This window comes from Daucus carota, chromosome 1 (assembly GCF_001625215.2).
Source record: "Daucus carota subsp. sativus chromosome 1, DH1 v3.0, whole genome shotgun sequence".
Taxonomy (NCBI): Eukaryota; Viridiplantae; Streptophyta; class Magnoliopsida; order Apiales; family Apiaceae; genus Daucus; species Daucus carota.
The window spans coordinates 29,803,728-29,829,091 of NC_030381.2; the positions used below are offsets into that span (position 1 = coordinate 29,803,728).

Here is a 25,364-nt window from a genome sequence, read left to right on the forward strand (position 1 = left end):
TGTGATCGTTATCGCTACCGATTTAATAACCTAGTAATATTTATTAGTGCGAGTAGCCGATAAATTATCTTGTAAGTATCGCCGTGTGAAATATTTCAATCGTAATTTTTTCAAGTAAGGTACTTATATTGTTATAATTTGTGTGATGCGAGTATTAGAACGTTAATTGCCATAATTCTTACTAAATTCATTCTATGTCCGAAATTTTTGAAAACTATTTTATTAAACTCCTAAAATCTTATATATATTGTGATATTAATTTCATGATTTATGGATGCATACTTTATTTATTAAAACTCTTTCTTTTAAATCAATACTTTTAATATTTACCAAATTACTAGAAGGACCTTGCATGCATTTTAAGCTTACATTATGTCCAAGGGTAAGACCGTACAATCCCCAACCTTGACTCTCCCTTTTACCAACAAGCCCTTGCATGCAATCTCATCAACACATGCTAGAAGGTTAGACATGTCATTTCTTAACTCCACTCACACATTTGTAAGAAATAAACTACACACCACACTCCACTAACACCCCACTTTCTCCAAACACTCCACTCACCTCTCCTCTCTCTCCCTCATCTCTCGGCTGAGCCTCTCTCCCCCTTTCTACCAGTTTCTTTCATTGTTGCAAGCTTTGTTAAGGCTAGTTCTTCATCATTCAAGCTTATGTCTTCATCTTGGAGGTTAGTTATACCTTGCATGTTGATTTGGAGCTGAAATAAGGCCTTGGTTCTTATGAACTTAGGGTCTTTATTTTGGTGGCTCCTAGAGATGATCAAGATGTGATTTTGGTGATGTTAATCACCTCTTCTTGACCAAAGCACATTTGATTCATCACATTCGGCAATGACTCTCCTAGGAGCCGAATGCATATGAAGTTTCTCAAGAAGATTTCATGATTTCTAGCTTAGTTTCTTGCATATTCGAAACATGTGATGCCTTGGTAAGAGTTTTGGTGTGAGATCAGCCCTTGCATGCTTGGTATTTTGATGTTATAGTATGATTTAGAGCTATATATAAGAGTTTTTGGTGATGCATGTTGTTATAGGTGAAAACCGAATGAAATACTTGGATTTAGAGTTTGCATGAGGTATTTTACATGATGCATGCTTAGATTTCTGTGATAACATGCTAGATTAAGATGTATACTATGATTTGGAGTGGTGGTCAGTAGATATAACATGAATTACATGCTTGTTAAGCCGAAATATTGCTTAGGAATGACATATCAAAAATCTGCTCTGTTTTGCTCCATATTTGCTTCGGTTTTGTATTTGTAGAGGGCTGAATTGTGTGTTATTTTGCTTGGTGAAGATAGTCAGTAGGTATAGGTATAGTGTAGAATAGGATTTGTGGCTTGGTTGATTGGTTCTTGGTGTAAGATGGGAGTTAAGGTGGAAGGAGACACATGCACACACTGCGGCAGATTTTTGCACCATAGAAAACTAGGGAAATGGAGGTGTCATGCTTAGGCCCTCATAGGCCCGAGTCTCCTGGAGTTGGGACTTGGTATGTACAAGTCTCCAGTAGCTTTAAAAGTGGTAAAAACATTATTTTAGATAGGTGCACACACACACTTTCAAGTACACCTCAGAACAGGGCACTTGGTGGTCAATTGCATTTTTGGATGGTTTAACCTATGTCATTGGTGAGGCCCTCATGGGCCCTTGCTTCTGATAAGTATAATAGAGTCTTAGGAAGCTTATGAATTCATTGGAATGGTTAATTGAATGAATTAAGTGAGTTATGAGTGAGGTGAAGCAGAGCAGTGTACTCTGCTGGCTAGGCAGATTTGTGCCAACTTGGCATGAAGGCCTAGGGAGGCCTGCGTGAGGCCTTGGTATCAAACCAATTGCACAACCTAGATTTAGGTCTTAAGAATCCAGAGGAGTCGGTAGTTTACCAATGCCAAAGGTGGAAGCACTTGTTTCTGCCAAGACACTCCAAGGGGTGCCAGAATTGTCTAAGCTGAGTAGTCACTTTGGTGCATTAGCTTTAAGGAGCTATTGTAGGAAGGGCCTCTGAGTCACATCACTTTAAAAAGTTAGTATAGGATCATATCAACCTATAGGAGATTTAGTGAGTGAAGGCCCTAAGTTGAGATGCATTATTTCCACTAACATACACACATGCCACACATAGGGTCACATTTTAGAACTAAGTTAGAATGTATAACTTATGGGAGTGTCATCAGTAGGGCCTTGACCTAATAATGAGTCCTTGAGTTAGAATTAAGTCATACTAGATAGTGAGAGTTAGATTAAATCAATGCACTTAGTTTAGATGCATCATTTTTACCAAGGTACACAAGTGTCGCCAAGGTAAGCATATTAGTAAGTCAATTAGAATGCACCTTGTTTATGAGTCTTGTATAGTGAGGCCCAAGTAGGCCTTACTCTTATTTGGTTTATTTGAGGTCAGTAAAGTGTAATTAGGAGGTATAGAGCTAAGACCTTATGTGCTACTTGATTAATTGCTTAGGTCACTTAGGTGTAATTGATGTCTATTTAGTAATAACAATAAAATGCCATGCCTTACGTGTTATATGCATTACTTGATATATATGTTACTTGAGTCTGTGTGTATATGATATATATACATATATGTATATATATATATATATATATATATATGTGTGTGTGTGTGTGTGTGTGTGTGTGTGTGTATATTTATTCGCGCAAGGGTAGTTAGCATTGTAATGACAAGGATATTACTAATTATAGGTGCAAGTAGGAGGCCAGGAAAGGAAACTCTAGAAGCACCAGTGCAAAGGTTTAGTAAGCATATTTCAGGAAAGTGAATCATCTTACCTTTTGTATACGTTGTGAATGAAACTCTCTTATATAATTGATTGGATAATTGCGTACCCTATAACTACCTAGTTGCTGCTTAATTAGAATTGAGTCACCCGATATTCATTCTTTTGTCAAACCTTGTAAATTCTAAGATATTTCTAACCCTTTGAAACATTCCCTTTTCTCATAATGAAACTTATACCCACATGATTACACTCCAATAGTTCTTTGATTCACATCGATTATTTGGAAACCCTCCTTTAACTTGAAAAGACCACTTGTATTTCGAAAATACCCTTCTTAATAATTTGTCTTTGATCAAGACCCTTTTTGGAAATTGAATTGAATTGAATTGACCCTTAGAATGGAATTGGATAAGATTTATTTTTGACTGTGGCGACAGTCAGTGTTTGCGGCATCAATAGCGAGGAGCCTGATGTCTGTTTATGGCCAATGTGTGCCGAGGATCCTCCCTGGTTGAATCACTTTATGTGGTTCGGAGCTTGGTGTGGCTGATCACCCTCCAATGCTCGTGCGTCGTGTTTATTACCAATTCCAAATGAATATTATTTTGTGGCATTGATTCTTTCATAGTTCTAACCTTTACTTGTGATTATATCTTGTCGCTTACATTATTGATTTCTTGCACATATTATTGTTGTACATTATGAACTGATATGGATCATTTTCACTTGCTGAGCCTCATGCTCATATACATTGTGTTTCTTTAATTCTTCAGTGAAAACCGAGAATGGTACGTATCAAGCAGACCACCCGTAAGTCTACCTCTGGGGTTGCTTATCGCCGTATGACGGAGTAGGTTGGGAACTTGTAGTTCCCCAATTTCTATCTTTAAACTTTTGGGATTTTAAAACTTGTAGTAAAGACTTAGACTTTAATTTGGGTTGTAATATTGTAGACGTTGTTCATACTCATTCCTGGTGATTCCGGGATGGTGGGTCTAGATAATTGGTTCTAAGTACTATAACTTTGTAGTTTAAATATTATCGTTTATGCATGCTTTAGTAATTAATATTGTGGGTCCGTGACAGCTTGGTATTAGAGCGACAGGTTTGAGTCACTGAACAACATAGGAAAAATAAAACATAAGATAGGATTTAGAGAATAGGAAGAACTTAGATCATGTGGGACTTGGGGCGCTAGAATCTTATAGGATTTTCACCCTTTTTAGTATAACTCTATATATATGTATATAACTGTTGACAGGCATCGTCTTCGGCTAGTCCTGGATTTCCGGCTACTATACCATTCCCTCTTTACGAGCAGATGGTGAGACTTACCAACCAACTTGAGGGTCAGAACAGGATTCTTCGGGATAGGATCGACCAGCTGTACCGCGAGGACTCTGATGGCACCACCGACCGTCCCCGTTTGATTGCTAGGCTTGAGGACATCATTCGTATGGCTGGGGAGCGTTTGGCAGCTACTCCACCCTACCGTGAGCGTGAGAGTTGTCTCATCTTGACCGCCATTACTGATGAGCTCCTCCATGTGATTACCAGTCTCCGTAGGCCCCCTGTCACTCCACCGGCCTCGTCATCCACCTAGACTATCTCTTAGTCTACTTACCTCATTATCATGTTATTCGCACTTTGACTTTCTACTCGTACTTTGTACCCCGGATTGTTTCGGGAAGACTTATTCGTACTTTATTTCCGTTGGTACTTTGACTTGCACTTTATTTCAATTTGATGTTAATTTCGCACTTTGACTATTCATATCATTTCGTTATTATATAGCCTTGTATATGCCATGCTTAGATAGAACTTTGCCATGATAAACCTTATTTGGACTCATCATGCCTAAAAGTTTTCGATATACCATGCTTGTATACCTTGTGAACATATATTAAACTGTGAATAAACCATTTCTAACCTACTTTCAGAATCATGACTCCTCGAAGAACCTGCAATACCAACAATGAAAATCCTGAAGAACCGCCCAACTTGGCCCAACTTATGCAACTTCTACACCAGCAATCTGTTACACTTGCTCAACAACAACAATTACTTCAACAACAACTCCAGCGACAACAAGCACCTCCCCCAACACCTACTACCTTTAAATCTTTTCAAGCTGTGAAACCATCCGAGTTCCGAGGAACTCAAGACCCTGTTGAAGCTCAGTCCTGGCTTAAGGAAATGGAGAAAGCCTTCACGTTGGCTGTTGTACCCGAAGAGAAAAAGGTTGAATATGCGTCGTATTTTCTGAAAGACGAAGCAAACTACTGGTGGGAATCAGCCCGTGCTTTGGAAGAAGGTGAGGTTATTGCTTGGGATAGATTCAAGAAGATTTTCCTAGACAAGTATTTCCCGAGGTATATGCAAACTCAGATGGAGTTAAAGTTCTTTGAATTGAAGCAAGAAGAAATGACTGTGGGAGAATATGAGAAGAAATTTACGGAGTTGGCAAGGTTCGTGGGAGATTATGTGGACACGGACGAGAAAAGAGCAAAGAGATTCCAACAAGGATTGAAGCCTTGGCTACGGAGAAGAGTGGTTGCTTTTGAATTAGTCACATATGCTGAAGTAGTCCAGAAGGCAATGGTGATTGAAGGAGAAAGTGATCAGAATCAAAAGGAGAAGGACAACAAGAAGAGGAAGTTTGGGAATAAAGGTGAAGGCTCGACGCAAGGGAGCCAAAGTGGAACGAACTTTAGGAAGATGGGATTTCAGAATCAAGGAGGTCCCCGAGGTTTCAAGAAAGGCGACAATAGGAACCCGAAGAGAATTCAAGGACCAAGTGGTCAAAGGAGTCAACAAACAACTCCGGAATGTAAGTTTTGCCACCAGAAGCACACAGGAAATTGTAATAAGGCTGATATCGTCTGTTTCAAGTGCAACTCGAAAGGTCATTATGCGAACGAGTGTCAAAACCCGAAGCCTTCTGTTACATTTTTCAAGTGTGGGAAGACCGGTCTCATGCAAAGAGATTGTAAAGCTTCTAGGCCTAATAAGTTGATGCAATTGGCTGCTACCCCTTTTAATCAAGGAACAACGTCTTCTGTCTCGACTCTGCAACTACCTCATCCCCCAGTTTATGAACCCGTAACTCCTGTTTTTCCTCCTACATATCCGGCTCAAGCAAGGACATTTAACATGAATATTGAGGATGCTGTCCACAGTTCTGAGGTTGTGGCAGGTACGCTTCCTGTCAACAACATTCCTGCTAAAGTGCTATTTGATTCTGGAGCTACTATATCTTTCATATCTGAATCTTTTGTTGGCAAGTTAAATTGTGAAATTGAACCGTTAGTTGAACCCTTATCTATTATTGTCGCTAATCAAGATCAAGTATCTGTTAGTAGTAATTACCCCCGGTGTACAATAGGGATTTCCGGCTTTAGTTTTCCCGTGTCCCTTAAACCCTTTCGACTAGGAGAATTTGATGTTATACTAGGAATGGATTGGTTAACAGAAAATGGAGCCCAAATAGATTTCAAGAAGAAGAAGATAATCCTTAAGTCTCCTCAAGGAAAGAGAGTAGAATTTAAAGGACAAAATCAAGTTAAGACATTTCTGACAATAATTGAAGCCAAGAAGCTGTTAAGACAAGGATGTGAAGGTTATTTAGCTCATGTAATTGATAGGTCCAAGGAAACGCCGAGTATAGAAAGTATTCCCGTAGTTAATGAATTTCTTGATGTATTTCCCAACGATCTTCCTGGATTGCCACCGGACCGTCAAATTGAGTTTTCTATCGACTTAGCACCCGGCACGGAACCAGTTTCGAAGCAACCGTATCGAATGGCACCAACATAAATGAAGGAATTGGCCAAGCAATTACAAGAACTGTTGGACAAAGGAGTTATAAGGCCGAGCGTATCTCCGTGGGGAGCTCCAGTTCTTTTCGTGAAAAAGAAGGACGGAAGTAAGAGATTGTGTATAGACTACAGAGAATTGAATAAGTTAATGATGAAGAATAAGTATCCTTTGCCTCGTATTGATGACTTATTTGATCAACTCAAGGGAGCAAATTATTTTTCGAAGATCGATCTGCGTTCGGGATATCACCAATTGAAAATTAAACCCGAAGATATTCCAAAGACTGCTTTCAGGTTTTGATACGGACATTACGAGTTTCTAGTTATGGCATTCGGATTGACAAATGCGCTAGCCGCCTTCATGGATTTGATGAACCGTGTATTCAAGAAATATTTAGATAAGTTCGTCATAGTATTCATCGACGATATTCTAATATACTCGAAATCTGAAGGGGAACATGCTGAACACCTGAGGATAGCTTTAGGGATTTTACGAAAGGAGAAGTTATATGCGAAGTTCACGAAGTGTGAATTTTGGCTACGAGAAGTTCAATTTTTGGGTCATATAGTTAGTAGTGAAGGGATACGAGTGGATCCAGCAAAGATAGAAGCTGTGCTTAATTGGGAAAGACCAAAGACGCCGACTGAAGTTAGAAGTTTTATGGGACTGGCTGGATATTATCGAAGGTTTGTAAAAGATTTCTCGAAGATTGTCGTACCGTTGACAAAATTGACACGGAAGAATGTAAAGTTTGAATGGACCGATAAATGTGAGAAGAGTTTTCAAGAATTGAAGCAGAAGTAAGTCACCGCTCCAGTTCTAGCTTTGCCAGATGACCAAGGGGATTTTGTTATCTACAGTGATGCATCGCACAAAGGATTAGGATGTGTCTTAATGCAACACGGGAAAGTGATAGCCTACGCGTCCAGACAACTCAAGCCACACGAACAAAAATATCCGACTCGCGACTTGGAATTGGCAGCGATTGTGTTTGCTTTAAATCTTTGGAGACATTATCTTTATGGCGAGAAGTGTGAAATCTACACAGACCACAAGAGCTTAAAGTACATTTTTACGCAGAAAGAGTTGAACATGAGACAGCGAAGATGGTTGGAATTGATTAAAGACTACGACTGCACGATTAGCTATCATCTCGGAAAAGCGAACGTAGTAGCAGATGCGTTAAGTCGCAAGGAACGGTTGAATATGTTGGCTATGGCTCAAGAACTATCACAAGAATTTGAGAAGATGGGAATTGAAATTCGAGCTCCAAATGCACCTACCGAGATGATTTGTACCATGACTTTCGAACCTGAGTTGTTGGAGAAGATAAGAAGGTATCAAGAGGATGTGATGAATGAGAAGATGAATGAGTTAACTGGAGAAGAAATTTGTACACAGAAAGATAATCGAGGAATCTTGAGGTTTTCATCAAGGATTTGGATACCAAATGTAGAAGAATTGAAGGACGAAATTTTGAAGGATGCTCACAATTCAGAATTCTCTATTCACCCCGGAAGTACAAAGATGTATCAGGATCTGAAGAAAAATTTTTGGTGGCCAAACATGAAGAAGGAAATTGCTCAATGCGTCAGTAAATGTTATACGTGTCAAAAAGTAAAAGCCGAACATCAGAAGCCAAGTGGATTGATTCAACCTTTAGAGATACCAGAATGGAAATGGGAGCATATTACAATGGACTTTACAGTTGGACTGCCAAGGATGAAATCAAATCATGATGCCATTTGGGTAATAATTGATCGAATGACCAAGTCGGCTCATTTTCTGCCGATCAACGAGAGATTTTCAATGGACAAATTAATTCATATGTATTTGAAAGAGATCATCACAAGACATGGAGTTCCAGTATCTATCATGTCAGATCGAGACCCTCGTTTTAATTCTAGATTCTGGAAGCAATTTCAAGAACATTTGGGAACCCGACTTAAGATGAGTACCGCTTATCATCCACAAACGGACGGACTAAGTGAACGTACAATTCAAACCATAGAAGACATGTTGAGATCTTGTGCTTTGGACTTTAAAGGAAATTGGGATGAGCATTTACCCTTGGTTGAGTTCTCGTACAATAACAGTTATCATGCTAGCATTGGAATGCCCCCATACGAAGCTCTCTCTGGAAGAAAGTGTAGATCCCCGCTATATTGGGACGAAGTTGGACAAAGAAAGATAATTGGTCCAGAACTGATTCAGCAAACAAAGGAAGCGATAGATGTGATCCGGAACAGATTGATCGCAGCCCAAGACAGACAACGAAAGTATGCCGACCCGCACCGGAAAGATGTTGAATTTGAAGTTGGTGAAGCTGTTCTGTTGAAAGTATCACCTTGGAAAGGAATAGCAAGATTCGGAAAGAAAGGGAAACTGAGTCCAAGATTTGTAGGACCTTTTGAGATTTTGGGTAGAATTGGAAAAGTGGCTTATGAACTAGACCTACCGCCTCAAATGCAGCACGTCCATAACGTTTTTCACGTTTCATTGCTCAAGAAGTTCAACCGCGATACCAAGTGCACCGTAGAAAATGAATCGGTTGAGATAGAGCATGATTTATCGTATATTGAGCAACCGGTTAGCATTTTAGATAGAAAGGATAAGGTGTTAAGAAATAAGACAGTTTCTTTAGTTAGAGTTTTGTGGAAGAATCCCAAGGTTGAAGAATCAACATGGGAATTAGAAAGTGATATGTTAGAAAAGTATCCTCAGTTATTTGCTTAGATTCTGGGGACAGAATCCTTTTAAGGGGGGAAGGATGTAACGCCTGTAATATTCGATATATATAATGACTTTTCGTTGTGGAGATATATGTGTGTATATGAATTTCTGTCTTGATTGTCAATTAGGTGAATTTGACGTATTTATTATTGCTCGACCTTTAGATATTATAATTGTGTATATTTGATCGCTGACGAACCAACCTAGGTACGCGATTAATCGGTTTCGTTAGTTATGACGGTTTTGATTTAATAATGAGTAGTGTGATCGTTATCGCTACCGATTTAATAACCTATTAATATTTATTAGTGCGAGTAGCCGATAAATTATCTTGTAAGTATCGACGTGTGAAATATTTCGATCGTAATTTTTTCAAGTAAGGTACTTATATTGTTATAATTTGTGTGGTGCGAGTATTAGAACGTTAATTGCCATAATTCTTACTAAATTCATTCTATGTCCGAAATTTTTGAAAACTATTTTATTAAACTCCTAAAATCTTATATATATTGTGATATTAATTTCATGATTTATGGATGCATACTTTATTTATTAAAACTCTTTCTTTTAAATCAATACTTTTAATATTTACCAAATTACTAGAAGGACCTTGCATGCATTTTAAGCTTACATTATGTCCAAGGGTAAGACCGTACAATCCCCAACCTTGACTCTCCCTTTTACCAACAAGCCCTTGCATGCAATCTCATCAACACATGCTAGAAGGTTAGACATGTCATTTCTTAACTCCACTCACACATTTGTAAGAAATAAACTACACACCACACTCCACTAACACCCCACTTTCTCCAAACACTCCACTCACCTCGCCTCTCTCTCCCTCATCTCTCGGCTGAGCCTCTCTCCCCCTCTCTATCATTTTCTTTCATTGTTGCAAGCTTTGTTAAGGCTAGTTCTTCATCATTCAAGCTTGTGTCTTCATCTTGGAGGTTAGTTATACCTTGCATGTTGATTTGGAGCCGAAATAAGGCCTTGGTTCTTATGAGCTTAGGGTCTTTATTTTGGTGGCTTCTAGAGATGATCAAGATGTGATTTTGGTGAGGTTAATCACCTCTTCTTGACCAAAGCACATTTGATTCATCACATTCGGCAATGACTCTCCTAGGAGCCGAATGCATATGAAGTTTCTCAAGAAGATTTCATGATTTCTAGCTTAGTTTCTTGCATATTCGAAACATGTGATGCCTTGGTAAGAGTTTTGGTGTGAGATCAGCCCTTGCATGCTTGGTATTTTGATGTTATAGTATGATTTAGAGCTATATATAAGAGTTTTTGGTGATGAATGTTGTTATAGGTGAAAACCGAATGAAATACTTGGATTTAGAGTTTGCATGAGGTATTTGACATGATGCATGCTTAGATTTCTGTGATAACATGCTAGATTAAGATGTATACTATAATTTGGAGTGGTGGTCAGTAGATATAACATGAATTACATGCTTGTTAAGCCGAAATATTGCTTAGGAATGACATATCAAAAATCTGCTCTGTTTTGCTCCATATTTGCTTCGGTTTTGTATTTGTAGAGGGCAGAATTGTGTGGTATTTTGCTTGGTGAAGATAGTCAGTAGGTATAGGTATAGTGTAGAATAGGATTTGTGGCTTGGTTGATTGGTTCTCGGTGTAAGATGGGAGTTAAGGTGGAAGGAGACACATGCACACACTGCGGCAGATTTTTGCACCATAGAAAACTAGGGAAATGGAGGTGTCATGCTTAGGCCCTCATAGGCCCGAGTCTCCTGGAGTTGGGACTTGGTATGTACAAGTCTCCAGTAGCTTTAAAAGTGGTAAAAACATTGTTTTAGATAGGTGCACACACACACTTTCAAGTACACCTCAGAACAGGGCACTTGGTGGTCAATTGCATTTTTGGATGGTTTAACCTATGTCATTGGTGAGGCCCTCATGGGCCCTTGCTTCTGATAAGTATAATAGAGTCTTAGGAAGCTTATGAAGTCATTGGAATGGTTAATTGAATGAATTAAGTGAGTTATGAGTGAGGTGAAGCAGAGCAGTGTACTCTGCTGGCTAGGCAGATTTGTGCCAACTTGGCATGAAGGCCTAGGGAGGCCTGAGTGAGGCCTTGGTATCAAACCAATTGCACAACTTAGATTTAGGTCTTAAGAATCCAGAGGAGTCGGTAATTTACCAATGCCCAAGGTGGAAGCACTTGTTTCTGCCAAGACACTCCAAGGGGTGCCAGAATTGTCTAAGTTGAGTAGTCACTTTGGTGCATTAGCTTTAAGGAGCTTTTGTAGGCAGGGCCTCTGAGTCACATCACTTTAAAAAGTTAGTATAGGATCTTATCAACCTATAGGAGCTTTAGTGAGTGAAGGCCCTAAGTTGAGATGCATTATTTCCACTAACATACACACATGCCGCACATAGAGTCACATTTTAGAACTAAGTTAGAATGTATAACTTATGGGAGTGTCATCAGTAGGGCCTTGACCTAATAATGAGTCCTTGAGTTAGAATTAAGTCATACTAGATAGTGAGAGTTAGATTAAATCAATGCACTTAGTTTAGATGCATCATTTTTACCAAGGTACACAAGTGTCGCCAAGGTAAGCATATTAGTAAGTCAATTAGAATGCACCTTGTTTATGAGTCTTGTATAGTGAGGCCCAAGTAGGCCTTACTCTTATTTGGTTTATTTGAGGTCAGTAAAGTGTAATTAGGAGGTATAGAGCTAAGACCTTATGTGCTACTTGATTAATTGCTTAGGTCACTTAGGTGTAATTGATGTCTATTTAGTAATAACAATAAAATGCCATGCCTTACGTGTTATATGCATTACTTGATATATATGTTACTTGAGTCTGTGTGTATATGATATATATATACATATATGTATATATATATATATATATGTGTGTGTGTGTGTGTGTGTGTATTTATTCGCGCAAGGGTAGTTAGCATTGTAATGACAAGGATATTACTAATTATAGGTGCAAGTAGGAGGCCAGGAAAGGAAACTCTAGAAGCACCAGTGCAAAGGTTTAGTAAGCGTAGTTCAGGCAAGTGAATCATCTTACCTTTTGTATACTTTGTGAATGAAACTCTCTTATATAATTGATTGGATAATTGCGTACCCTATAACTACCTAGTTGCTGCTTAATTAGAATTGAGTCACCCGATATTCATTCTTTTGTCAAACCTTGTAAATTCTAAGATATTTCTAACCCTTTGAAACATTCCCTTTTCTCATAATGAAACTTATACCCACATGATTACACTCCAATAGTTCTTTGATTCACATCGATTATTTGGAAACCCTCCTTTAACTTGAAAAGACCACTTGTATTTCGAAAATACCCTTCTTAATAATTTGTCTTTGATCAAGACCCTTTTTGGAAATTGAATTGAATTGAATTGACCCTTAGAATGGAATTAGATAAAATTTATTTTTGACTTTGGCGCCAGTCAGTGTTTGCAGCATCAGTAGCGGGGAGCCTGATGTCTGTTTATGGCCAATGTGTGCTGAGGATCCTCCCTGGTTGAATCACTTTATGTGGTTCGGAGCTTGGTGTGGCTGATCACCCTACAATGCTCGTGCTTCGTGTTTATTTCCAATTCCAAATGAATATTATCTTGTGGCATTGATTCTTTCGTAGTTCTAACCTTTACTTGTGATTATATCTTGTCGCTTACATTATTGATTTCTTGCACATATTATTGTTGTACATTATGAACTGATATGGATCATTTTCACTTGCTGAGCCTCATGCTCATATACCCGAGAATGGTACGTATCAAGCAGACCGCCCGTAAGTCTACCTCTGGGGTTGCTTATCGCCGTATGACGGAGCAGGTTGGGAACTTGTAGTTCCCCAATTTCTATCTTTAAACTTTTGGGATTTTAAAACTTGTAGTAAAGACTTAGACTTTAATTTGGGTTGTAATATTGTAGACGTTGTTCATACTCATTCCTGGTGATTCCGGGATGGTGGGTTTAGATAATTGGTTCTAAGTACTATAACTTTGTAGTTTAAATATTATCGTTTATGCATGCATTAGTAATTAATATTGTGGGTCCGTGACAGCTTGGTATCAGAGCGACAGGTTTGAGTCACTGAACAACATAGGAAAAATAAAACATAAGATAGGATTTAGAGAATAGGAAGAACTTAGATCATGTGGGACTTGGGGCGCTAGAATCTTATAGGATTTTCACCCTTTTTAGTATAACTCTATATATATGTATATAACTGTTGACAGGCATCGTCTTCGGCTAGTCCTGGATTTCCGGCTACTATACCATTCCCTCTTTACGAGCAGATGGTGAGACTTACCAACCAACTTGAGGGTCAGAACAGGATTCTTCAGGATAGGATCAACCAGCTGTACCGCGAGGACTCTGATGGCACCACCGACCGTCCCCGTTTGATTGCTAGGCTTGAGGACATCATTCGTATGGCTGCGGAGCGTTTGGCAGCTACTCCACCCTACCGTGAGCGTGAGAGTTGTCTCATCTTGACCGCCATTACTGATGAGCTCCGCCATGTGATTACCAGTCTCCATAGGCCCCTTGTCACTCCACCGGCCTCGTCATCCACCTAGACTATCTCTTAGTCTACTTACCTCATTATCATGTTATTCGCACTTTGACTTTCTACTCGTACTTTGTACCCCGGATTGTTTCGGGAAGACTTATTCGTACTTTATTTCCGTTGGTACTTTGACTTGCACTTTATTTCAATTTGATGTTAATTTCGCACTTTGACTATTCATATCATTTCGTTATTATATAGCCTTGTATATGCCATGCTTAGATAGAACTTTGCCATGATAAACCTTATTTGGACTCATCATGCCTAAAAGTTTTCAATATACCATGCTTGTATACCTTGTGAACATATATTAAACTGTGAATAAACCATTTCTAACCTACTTTCAGAATCATGCCTCCTCGAAGAACCCGCAATACCAACAATGAAAATCCTGAAGAACCGCCCTACTTGGCCCAACTTATGCAACTTCTACACCAGCAATCTGTTACACTTGCTCAACAACAACAATTACTTCAACAACAACTCCAGCGACAACAAGCACCTCCCCCAACACCTACTACCTTTAAATCTTTTCAAGCTGTGAAACCACCCGAGTTCCGAGGAACTCAAGACCCTGTTGAAGCTCAGTCCTGGCTTAAGGAAATGGAGAAAGCCTTCACGTTGGCTGTTGTACCCGAAGAGAAAAAGGTTGAATATGCGTCGTATTTTCTGAAAGACGAAGCAAACTACTGGTGGGAATCAGCTTGTGCTTTGGAAGAAGGTGAGGTTATTGCTTGGGATAGATTCAAGAAGATTTTCCTAGACAAGTATTTCCCGAGGTATATGCGAACTCGGATGGAGTTAAAGTTCTTTGAATTGAAGCAAGAAGAAATGACTGTGGGAGAATATGAGAAGAAATTTACGGAGTTGGCAAGGTTCGTGGGAGATTATCTGGACACGGACGAGAAAAGAGCAAAGAGATTCCAACAAGGATTGAAGCCTTGGCTACGAAGCAGAGTGGCTGCTTTTGAATTAGTCACATATGCTGAAGTAGTCCAGAAGGCAATGGTGATTGAAGGAGAAAGTGATCAGAATCAAAAGGAGAAGGACAACAAGAAGAGGAAGTTTGGGAATAAAGGTGAAGGCTCGACGCAAGGGAGCCAAAGTGGAAAGAACTTTAGGAAGATGGGATTTCAGAATCAAGGAGGTCCCCGAGGTTTCAAGAAAGGCGACAATAGGAACCCGAAGAGAATTCAAGGACCAAGTGGTCAAAGGAGTCAACAAACAACTCCGGAATGTAAGTTTTGCCACCAGAAGCACACGGGAAATTGTAATAAGGCTGATATCGTCTGTTTCAAGTGCAACTCGAAAGGTCATTATGCGAACGAGTGTCAAAACCCGAAGCCTTCTGTTACATGTTTCAAGTGTGGGAAGACCGGTCACATGCAAAGAGATTGTAAAGCTTCTAGGCCTAATAAGTTGATGCAATTGGCTGCTACCCCTTTTAATCAAGGAGCAACGTCTTCTGTTTCGACTCTGCAACTACCTCATCCCCCAGTTTATGAACCCGTAACTCCTGTTTTTCCTCCTACATATCCGGCTCAAGCAAGGACATTTAACATGAATATTGAGGATGCTGTCCAGAGTTCTGAGGTTGTGGCAGGTACGCTTCCTGTCAACAACATTCCTGCTAAAGTGCTATTTGATTCTGGAGCTACTAGATCTTTCATATCTGAATCTTTTGTTGGCAAGTTAAATTGTGAAATTGAACCGTTAGTTGAACCCTTATCTATTATTGTCGGTAATCAAGATCAAGTATCTGTTAGTAGTAATTCCCCCCGGTGTACAATAGGGATTTCCGGCTTTAGTTTTCCCGCGTCCCTTAAACCCTTTCGACTAGGAGAATTTGATGTTATACTAGGAATGGATTGGTTAATAGAAAATGGAGCCCAAATAGATTGGAAGAAGAAGAAGATAATCTTTAAGTCTCCTCAAGGAAAGAGAGTAGAATTTAAAGGACAAAAGCAAGTTAAGACATTTCTGACAATAATTGAAGCCAAGAAGCTGTTAAGACAAGGATGTGAAGGTTATTTAGCTCATGTAATTGATAGGTCCAAGGAAACGCCGAGTATAGAAAGTATTCCCGTAGTTAATGAATTTCTTGATGTATTTCCCAACGATCTTCCTGGATTGCCACCGGACCGTCAAATTGAGTTTTATCGACTTAGCACCCGGCACGGAACCAGTTTCGAAGCAACCGTATCGAATGGCACCAACAGAAATGAAGGAATTGGCCAAGCAATTACAAGAACTGTTGGACAAAGGAGTTATAAGGCCGAGCGTATCTCCGTGGGGAGCTCCAGTTCTTTTCGTGAAAAAGAAGGACGGAAGTATGAGATTGTGTATAGACTACAGAGAATTGAATAAGTTAACGATCAAGAATAAGTATCCTTTGCCTCGTATTGATGACTTATTTGATCAACTCAAGGGAGCAAATTATTTTTCGAAGATCGATCTACGTTCGGGATATCACCAATTGAAAATTAAACCCGAAGATATTCCAAAGACTGCTTTCAGGACTCGATACGGACATTACGAGTTTCTAGTTATGGCATTCGGATTGACAAATGCGCCAGCCGCCTTCATGGATTTGATGAACCGTGTATTCAAGAAATATTTAGATAAGTTCATCATAGTATTCATCGACGATATTCTAATATACTCGAAATCTGAAGGGGAACATGCTGAACACCTGAGGATAGTTTTAGGGATTTTAAGAAAGGAGAAGTTATATGCGAAGTTCACGAAGTGTGAATTTTGGCTACGAGAAGTTCAATTTTTGGGTCATATAGTTAGTAGTGAAGGGATACGAGTGGATCCAGCAAAGATAGAAGCTGTGCTTAATTGGGAAAGACCAAAGACGCCGACTGAAGTTAGAAGTTTTATGGGACTGGCTGGATATTATCGAAGGTTTGTAAAAGATTTCTCGAAGATTGCCGTACCGTTGACAAAATTGACACGGAAGAATGTAAAGTTTGAATGGACCGATAAATGTGAGAAGAGTTTTCAAGAATTGAAGCAGAAGTAAGTCACCGCTCCAGTTCTAGCTTTGCCAGATGACCAAGGGGATTTTGTTATCTACAGTGATGCATCGCACAAAGGATTAGGATGTGTCTTAATGCAACACGGGAAAGTGATAGCCTACGCGTCCAGACAACTCAAGCCACACGAACAAAAATATCCGACTCATGACTTGGAATTGGCAGCGATTGTGTTTGTTTTAAAGCTTTGGAGACATTATCTTTATGGCGAGAAGTGTGAAATCTACACAGACCACAAGAGCTTAAAGTACATTTTTACGCATAAAGAGTTGAACATGAGACAGCGAAGATGGTTGGAATTGATTAAAGACTACGACTGCACGATTAGCTATCATCCCGGAAAGGCGAACGTAGTAGCAGATGCGTTAAGTCGCAAGGAATGGTTGAATATGTTGGCTATGGCTCAAGAACTATCACAAGAATTTGAGAAGATGGGAATTGAAATTCGAGCTCCAAATGCACCTACCGAGATGATTTGTACCATGACTTTCGAACCTGAGTTGTTGGAGAAGATAAGAAGGTATCAAGAGGAAGTGATGAATGAGAAGATGAATGAGTTAACCGGAGAAGAAATTTGTACACAGAAAGATAATCGAGGAATCTTGAGGTTTTCATCAAGGATTTGGATACCAAATGTAGAAGAATTGAAGGACGAAATTTTGAAGGATGCTCACAATTCAGAATTCTCTATTCACCCCGGAAGTACAAAGATGTATCAGGATCTGAAGAAAAATTTTTGGTGGCCAAACATGAAGAAGGAAATTGCTCAATGGGTCAGTAAATGTTATACGTGTCAAAAAGTAAAAGCCGAACATCAGAAGCCAAATGGATTGATTCAACCTTTAGAGATACCAGAATGGAAATGGGAATATATTACAATGGACTTTATAGTTGGACTGCCAAGGACGAAATCAAATCATGATGCCATTTGGGTAATAATTGATCGAATGACCAAGTTGGCTCATTTTCTGCCGATCAACGAGAGATTTTCAATGGACAAATTAATTCATATGTATTTGAAAGATATCATCACAAGACATGGAGTTCCAGTATCTATCATGTCGGATCGAGACCCTCATTTTAATTCTAGATTCTGGAAGCAATTTCAAGAACATTTTGGAACCCGACTTAAGATGAGTACCGCTTATCATCCACAAATGGACGGACAAAGCGAACGTACAATTCAAACCATAGAAGACATGTTGAGATCTTGTGCTTTGGACTTTAAAGGAAATTGGGACGAGCATTTACCCTTGGTTGAGTTCTCGTACAATAACAGTTATCATGCTAGCATTGGAATGCCCCCATACGAAGCTCTCTATGGAAGAAAGTGTAGATCCCCGCTATACTGGGACGAAGTTGGACAAAGAAAGATAATTGGTCCAGAACTGATTCAGCAAACAAAGGAAGTGATAGATGTGATCCGGAACAGATTGATCGCAGCCCAAGACAGACAACGAATGTATGCCGACCCGCACCGGAAAGATGTTGAATTTGAAGTTGGTGAAGCTGTTCTGTTGAAAGTATCACCTTGGAAAGGAATAGCAAGATTCGGAAAGAAAGGGAAACTGAGTCCAAGATTTGTAGGACCTTTTGAGATTTTGGGCATAATTGGAAAAGTGGCTTATGAACTAGACCTACCGCCTCAAATGCAGCACGTCCATAACGTTTTTCACGTTTCATTGCTCAAGAAGTTCAACCCCGACACCAAGTGCACCATAGAAAATAAATCGGTTGAGATAGAGCATGATTTATCGTATATTGAGCAAGCGGTTAGCATTTTAGATAGAAAGGATAAGGTGTTAAGAAATAAGACAGTTTCTTTAGTTAGAGTTTTGTGGAAGAATCCCAAGGTTGAAGAATCAACATGGGAATTAGAAAGTGATATGTTAGAAAAGTATCCTCAGTTATTTGCTTAGATTCTGGGGACGAAATCCTTTTAAAGGGGGGAAGGATGTAACGCCTGTAATATTCGATATATATATAATGACTTTTCGTTATGGAGATATATGTGTGTATATGAATTTCTGTCTTGATTGTCAATTAGGTGAATTTGATGTATTTATTATTGCTCGACCTTTAGATATTATAATTGTGTATATTTGATCGCTGACGAACCAACCTAGCTACGGGATTAATCGGTTTCGTTAGTTGCGACGGTTTTGATTTAATAATGAGTAGTGCGATCGTTATCGCTACCGATTTAATAACCTATTAATATTTATTAGTGCGAGTAGCCGATAAATTATCTTGTAAGTATCGACGTGTGAAATATTTCAATCGTAATTTTTTCAAGTAGGGTACTTATATTGTTATAATTTGTGTGATGCGAGTATTAGAACGTTAATTGCCATAATTCTTACTAAATTCATTCTATGTCCGAAATTTTTGAAAACTATTTTATTAAACTCCTAAGATCTTATATATATTGTAATATTAATTTCATGATTTATGGATGCATACTTTATTTATTAAAATTCTTTCTTTTAAATCAATACTTTTAATATTTACCAAATTACTAGAAGGATCTTGCATGCATTTTAAGCTTACATTATGTCCAAGGGTAAGACCGTACAATCCCCAACCTTGACTCTCCCTTTTACCAACAAGCCCTTGCATGCAATCTCATCAACACATGCTAGAAGGTTAGACATGTCATTTCTTAACTCCACTCACACATTTGTAAGAAATAAACTACACACCACACTCCACTAACACCCCACTTTCTCCAAACACTCCACTCACCTCTCCTCCCTCTCCCTCATCTCTCGGCTGAGCCTCTCTCCCCCTCTCTACCATTTTCTTTCATTGTTGCAAGCTTTGTTAAGGCTAGTTCTTCATCATTCAAGCTTGTGTCTTCATCTTGGAGGTTAGTTATACCTTGCATGTTGATTTGGAGCCGAAATAAGGCCTTGGTTCTTATGAGCTTAGGGTCTTTATTTTGGTGGCTCCTAGAGATGATCAAGATGTGATTTTGGTGAGGTTAATCACCTCTTCTTGACCAAAGCACATTTGATTCATCACATTCGGCAATGACTCTCCTAGGAGCCGAATGCATATGAAGTTTCTCAAGAAGATTTCATGATTTCTGGCTTAGTTTCTTGCATATTCGAAACATGTGATGCCTTGGTAAGAGCTTTGGTGTGAGATCAGCCCTTGCATGCTTGGTATTTTGATGTTATAGTATGATTTAGAGCTATATATAAGAGTTTTTGGTGATGCATGTTGTTATAGGTGAAAACCGAATGAAATACTTGGATTTAGAGTTTGCATGAGGTATTTGACATGATGCATGCTTAGATTTCTGTGATAACATGCTAGATTAAGATGTATACTATGATTTGGAGTGGTGGTCAGTAGATATAACATGAATTACATGCTTGTTAAGCCGAAATATTGCTTACGAATGACATATCAAAAATCTGCTCTGTTTTGCTCCATATTTGCTTCGGTTTTGTATTTGTAGAGGGCTGAATTGTGTGGTATTTTGCTTGGTGAAGATAGTCAGTAGGTATAGGTATAGTGTAGAATAGGATTTGTGGCTTGGTTGATTGGTTCTCGGTGTAAGATGGGAGTTAAGGTGGAAGGAGACACATGCACACACTGCGGCAGATTTTTGCACCATAGAAAACTAGGGAAATGGAGGTGTCATGCTTAGGCCCTCATAGGCCCGAGTCTCCTGGAGTTGGGACTTGGTATGTACAAGTCTCCATTAGCTTTAAAAGTGGTAAAAACATTGCTTTAGATAGGTGCACATACACACTTTCAAGTACACCTCAGAACAGGGCACTTGGTGGTCAATTGCATTTTGGATGGTTTAACCTATGTCATTTGTGAGGCCCTCATGGGCCCTTGCTTCTGATAAGTATAATAGAGTCTTAGGAAGCTTATGAAGTCATTGGAATGGTTAATTGAATGAATTAAATGAGTTATGAGTGAGGTGAAGCAGAGCAGTGTACTCTGCTGGCTAGGCAGATTTGTGCCAACTTGGCATGAAGGCCTAGGGAGGCCTGAGTGAGGCCTTGGTATCAAACCAATTGCACAACTTAGATTTAGGTCTTAAGAATGCAGAGGAGTCGGTAGTTTACCAATGACCAAGGTGGAAGCACTTGTTTCTGCCAAGACACTCCAAAGGGTGCCAGAATTGTCTAAGCTGAGTAGTCACTTTGGTGCATTAGCTTTAAGGAGCTATTGTAGGCAGGGCCTCTGAGTCACATCACTTTACAAAGTTAGTATAGGATCTTATCAACCTATAGGAGCTTTAGTGAGTGAAGGCCCTAAGTTGAGATGCATTATTTCCACTAACATACACACATGCCGCACATAGAGTCACATTTTAGAACTAAGTTAGAATGTATAACTTATGGGAGTGTCATCAGTAGGGCCTTGACCTAATAATGAGTCCTTGAGTTAGAATTAAGTCATACTAGATAGTGAGAGTTAGATTAAATCAATGCACTTAGTTTAGATGCATCATTTTTACCAAGGTACACAAGTGTCGCCAAGGTAAGCATATTAGTAAGTCAATTAGAATGCACCTTGTTTATGAGTCTTGTATAGTGAGGCCCAAGTAGGCCTTACTCTTATTTGGTTTATTTGAGGTCAGTAAAGTGTAATTAGGAGGTATAGAGCTAAGACCTTATGTGCTACTTGATTAATTGCTTAGGTCACTTAGGTGTAATTGATGTCTATTTAGTAATAACAATAAAATGCCATGCCTTACGTGTTATATGCATTACTTGATATATATGTTACTTGAGTCTGTGTGTATATGATATATATATACATATATGTATATATATATATATATATATATATATGTGTGTGTGTGTATATTTATTCGCGCAAGGGTAGTTAGCATTGTAATGACAAGGATATTACTAATTATAGGTGCAAGTAGGAGGCCAGGAAAGGAAACTCTAGAAGCACCAGTGCAAAGGTTTAGTAAGCATAGTTCAGGCAAGTGAATCATCTTACCTTTTGTATACTTTGTGAATGAAACTCTCTTATATAATTGATTGGATAATTGCGTACCCTATAACTACCTAGTTGCTACTTAATTAGAATTGAGTCACCCGATATTCATTCTTTTGTCAAACCTTGTAAATTCTAAGATATTTCTAACCCTTTGAAACATTCCATTTTCTCATAATGAAACTTATACCCACATGATTACACTCCAATAGTTCTTTGATTCACATCGATTATTTGGAAACCCTCCTTTAACTTGAAAAGACCACTTGTATTTCGAAAATACCCTTCTTAATAATTTGTCTTTGATCAAGACCCTTTTTGGAAATTGAATTGAATTGAATTGACCCTTAGAATGGAATTAGATAAAATTTATTTTTGACTGTGGCGCCAGTCAGTGTTTGCAGCATCAGTAGCGGGGAGCCTGATGTCTGTTTATGGCCAATGTGTGCCGAGGATCCTCCCTGGTTGAATCACTTTATGTGGTTCGGAGCTTGGTGTGGCTGATCACCCTCCAATGCTCGTGCGTCGTGTTTATTTCCAATTCCAAATGAATATTATCTTGTGGCATTGATTCTTTCGTAGTTCTAACCTTTACTTGTGATTATATCTTGTCGCTTACATTATTGATTTCTTGCACATATTATTGTTGTACATTATGAACTGATATGGATCATTTTCACTTGCTGAGCCTCATGCTCATATACATTGTGTTTCTTTAATTCTTCAGTGAAACCCGAGAATGGTACGTATCAAGCAGACCGCCCGTAAGTCTACCTCTGGGGTTGCTTATCGCCGTATGACGGAGCAGGTTGGGAACTTGTAGTTCCCCAATTTCTATCTTTAAACTTTTGGGATTTTAAAACTTGTAGTAAAGACTTAGACTTTAATTTGGGTTGTAATATTGTAAACGTTGTTCATACTCATTCCTGGTGATTCCGGGATGGTGGGTTTAGATAATTGGTTCTAAGTACTATAACTTTGTAGTTTAAATATTATCGTTTATGCATGCATTAGTAATTAATATTGTGGGTCCGTGATATAAATAATATTACCCGCAATATTATGTGAATCCATGTTAATTATGCGATTTAAATTTTGACGTGTCAATGTGTGTGATTTTAATTGTTTAATATCTATCCGAGCGGATAGGTTAGAACTTTGATTTATTTTATCGTCTTTATTTAAATCAAATTGTTTTTAGTTTTTAGAATCAAAATCTGTATTTAATTGCGCCAATAATTTTATTCAAACGAAAACTACCGAAATATTTCATTTTTGGTATTTTTATTATTTTTACCGATTTGAAAATATTTAAAAGTCTCGCGAATAATTATTTTAATTATTTTCAATTTAAAATTCAATTATTAGCAATTAAACATAAAAATTTCAAATGATTTAAAAATAATTTTTTTACGTATTTTACCCATTCAGGATTTTTCGGGAATTGTAGTGATTTTTGTTTTAATTTTGGGAAATATTTTTGGGCCCCCAAACTTTATTTGCGAGCTTTTTAATAAATTGGTGGTGTGACTTTTAGTAGTATAAATATGTTTTTATTAAACAAAATATCAGAATAGCAGCAGTTAAAGTTTCAAGGTCGGTTCAATTATTTGGGTAGGACTTTTATCCTCTCTTTTCCATTTTTTTATTGTTTGCCGGCCGATTATTTCTGGTAACTCTCGATTCTAGTATATCTGTATAATTGTGTGTATATGTATTTGCCGTTGTTTGTGTTTGTCTGGTATGTTGGTTATGGTTTTGAGGTGGCTGATTGGAGATATCTGTGGTCGGAGATGGTGGCTGGGCGGTGTTGTTGGTCGGAGTTTTGGCGGGTTGCGTTGGTTTTGATGGGGCGGTCGCTGGCGGCGATTTCGGGGGTGGCGACGTCGGGACTGCAACGCCGCGTGTGGGCGATGGAGGCAGTAGCGACGGTCGTGTCGCCGGACAAACAGAGGTGGTCGAGGGGCTGTGTCACAGAGAGGCGATCGAGGGAGGCATAAGGAGGGTTAGGCGGTTCGGCCACACGGAGGCAGCGGCTGTGAGCCGTGATTTGGGCTGATAAAAAGGGGACGGCGGCAGCCGTGAGTTCTGAGCGAGAGAGAGAGAGAGAGAGAGAGAGAGAGAGAGAGAGAGAGAGAGAGAGAGAGAGAGAGAGAGAGAGAGAGAGAGGGAGGGAGGGAGGGAGGGAGGGAGGGATAGAGGGGGAGGGAGGGAGGGAGGGAGGAGGAGGAAGAGAGGAGAGATTTCCGGGAAGGCTGTCGGATTCGATTCCGGCAGTAGCAGCAGCGGTGGCTGTCCGGTGGTTGTCCGGGAGATATTTTCGGAGACAATTCAGTATTGATTTTATTTTCATTATTATTATTATTATTGTTTTAATTAACAATAATAATATTAATAATAATATTAATGAAATTAATATTAATTTTATTTTTATTATTATTATTGTTTTAATTAACGATAATTATAATAATACTAATAATTATGAAATTAATATATATTTTTGAGATGTTTATATTTTAGTGCAAGTTGCGCTATTATTTTTATTATATTGTATTGAAATTCGTGCAGGTTGGATTCCCGAGATTAACTATTTAGAAGATTGCGACGATTGTATAAATTATTTCAATTCCGGAGATGATTGTACAACTTCAAAAACCGATTGAATTCCGGATTCAATTATTACAATCTTGTCGTAATTATAAAAATTTAATTTTCGAAAATTATTGTTGCTTATCAATTATTTTGTGAATTGTTGAGATAGTTAGAAATATTGTATCACATGTTTATTTAGATTAATGTTTTAAATGCGATTGTTGGGATTATTGAAATTGTTGGAATCATTGTTGATTGTTGAGATTAGATTAGATTTTAGGATTGCTTTAATTCAAAGGAGATGTTGTCCAAATTTTTATTTTATTATCGAGATTTGAATTTAAATTGAGAATCGAATTTAGTTTATAATTCGGATTCTGATTATGATTTGGACGGAGATTCTTGAATTACAGGCTATAATTATTTTATAATAATAAAACATGTCAATCTCGTAAAACGTGACAATGTGATTACGTGATTAAATTATGAATATTATGTGTACATAATAATTAAAATATTATTATACCACGAAGGGTAGAATTAGAAGTCGATTTGGATTTATTGATTTAGACGACGATTTGGATTCGTCAACTGAATTATTGTTTTCTTATAGAAGTAAGTGTTTTAGCTGAAAAGCAAGCGGACCAGTAGATTGTTATTGTGAGTTGAGAAATTTCTGTTCAGAGGCAAGTAATTCTATTCCTCTCTTTTAATTGAATACAAATGTTCCTATTGCAACTTTTCGATTATTGCAAATTATTCTGCGATTATCCTGAATAGTATAAATTTCTATTATAACTTGTGTACCATTTAATAGCCGATCCACAATCTTTATTCTCGCAAGTCATTAATTATTCTCGAACTA

The 25,364-nt window shown here is 38.4% G+C and overlaps 2 protein-coding genes across 2 annotated transcripts; both read left to right on the forward strand.

Moving 5' to 3' along the window:
• Window positions 1-4,710: 4,710 nt before the first annotated feature.
• Window positions 4,711-6,582, forward strand: LOC135149893 (uncharacterized). Its single transcript, XM_064085833.1, has one exon. It carries the CDS (start codon window positions 4,711-4,713, stop codon window positions 6,580-6,582), a length of 1,872 nt encoding a protein of 623 aa, XP_063941903.1.
• A 7,661-nt stretch (window positions 6,583-14,243) lies between these two features.
• LOC135149896 (uncharacterized) lies at window positions 14,244-16,259 on the forward strand. The gene is made up of 2 exons (XM_064085844.1): window positions 14,244-14,762; window positions 14,892-16,259. The coding sequence occupies exons 1-2, from the start codon at window positions 14,244-14,246 to the stop codon at window positions 16,257-16,259; spliced, it is 1,887 nt and encodes a 628-aa protein (XP_063941914.1).
• Window positions 16,260-25,364: the final 9,105 nt, after the last annotated feature.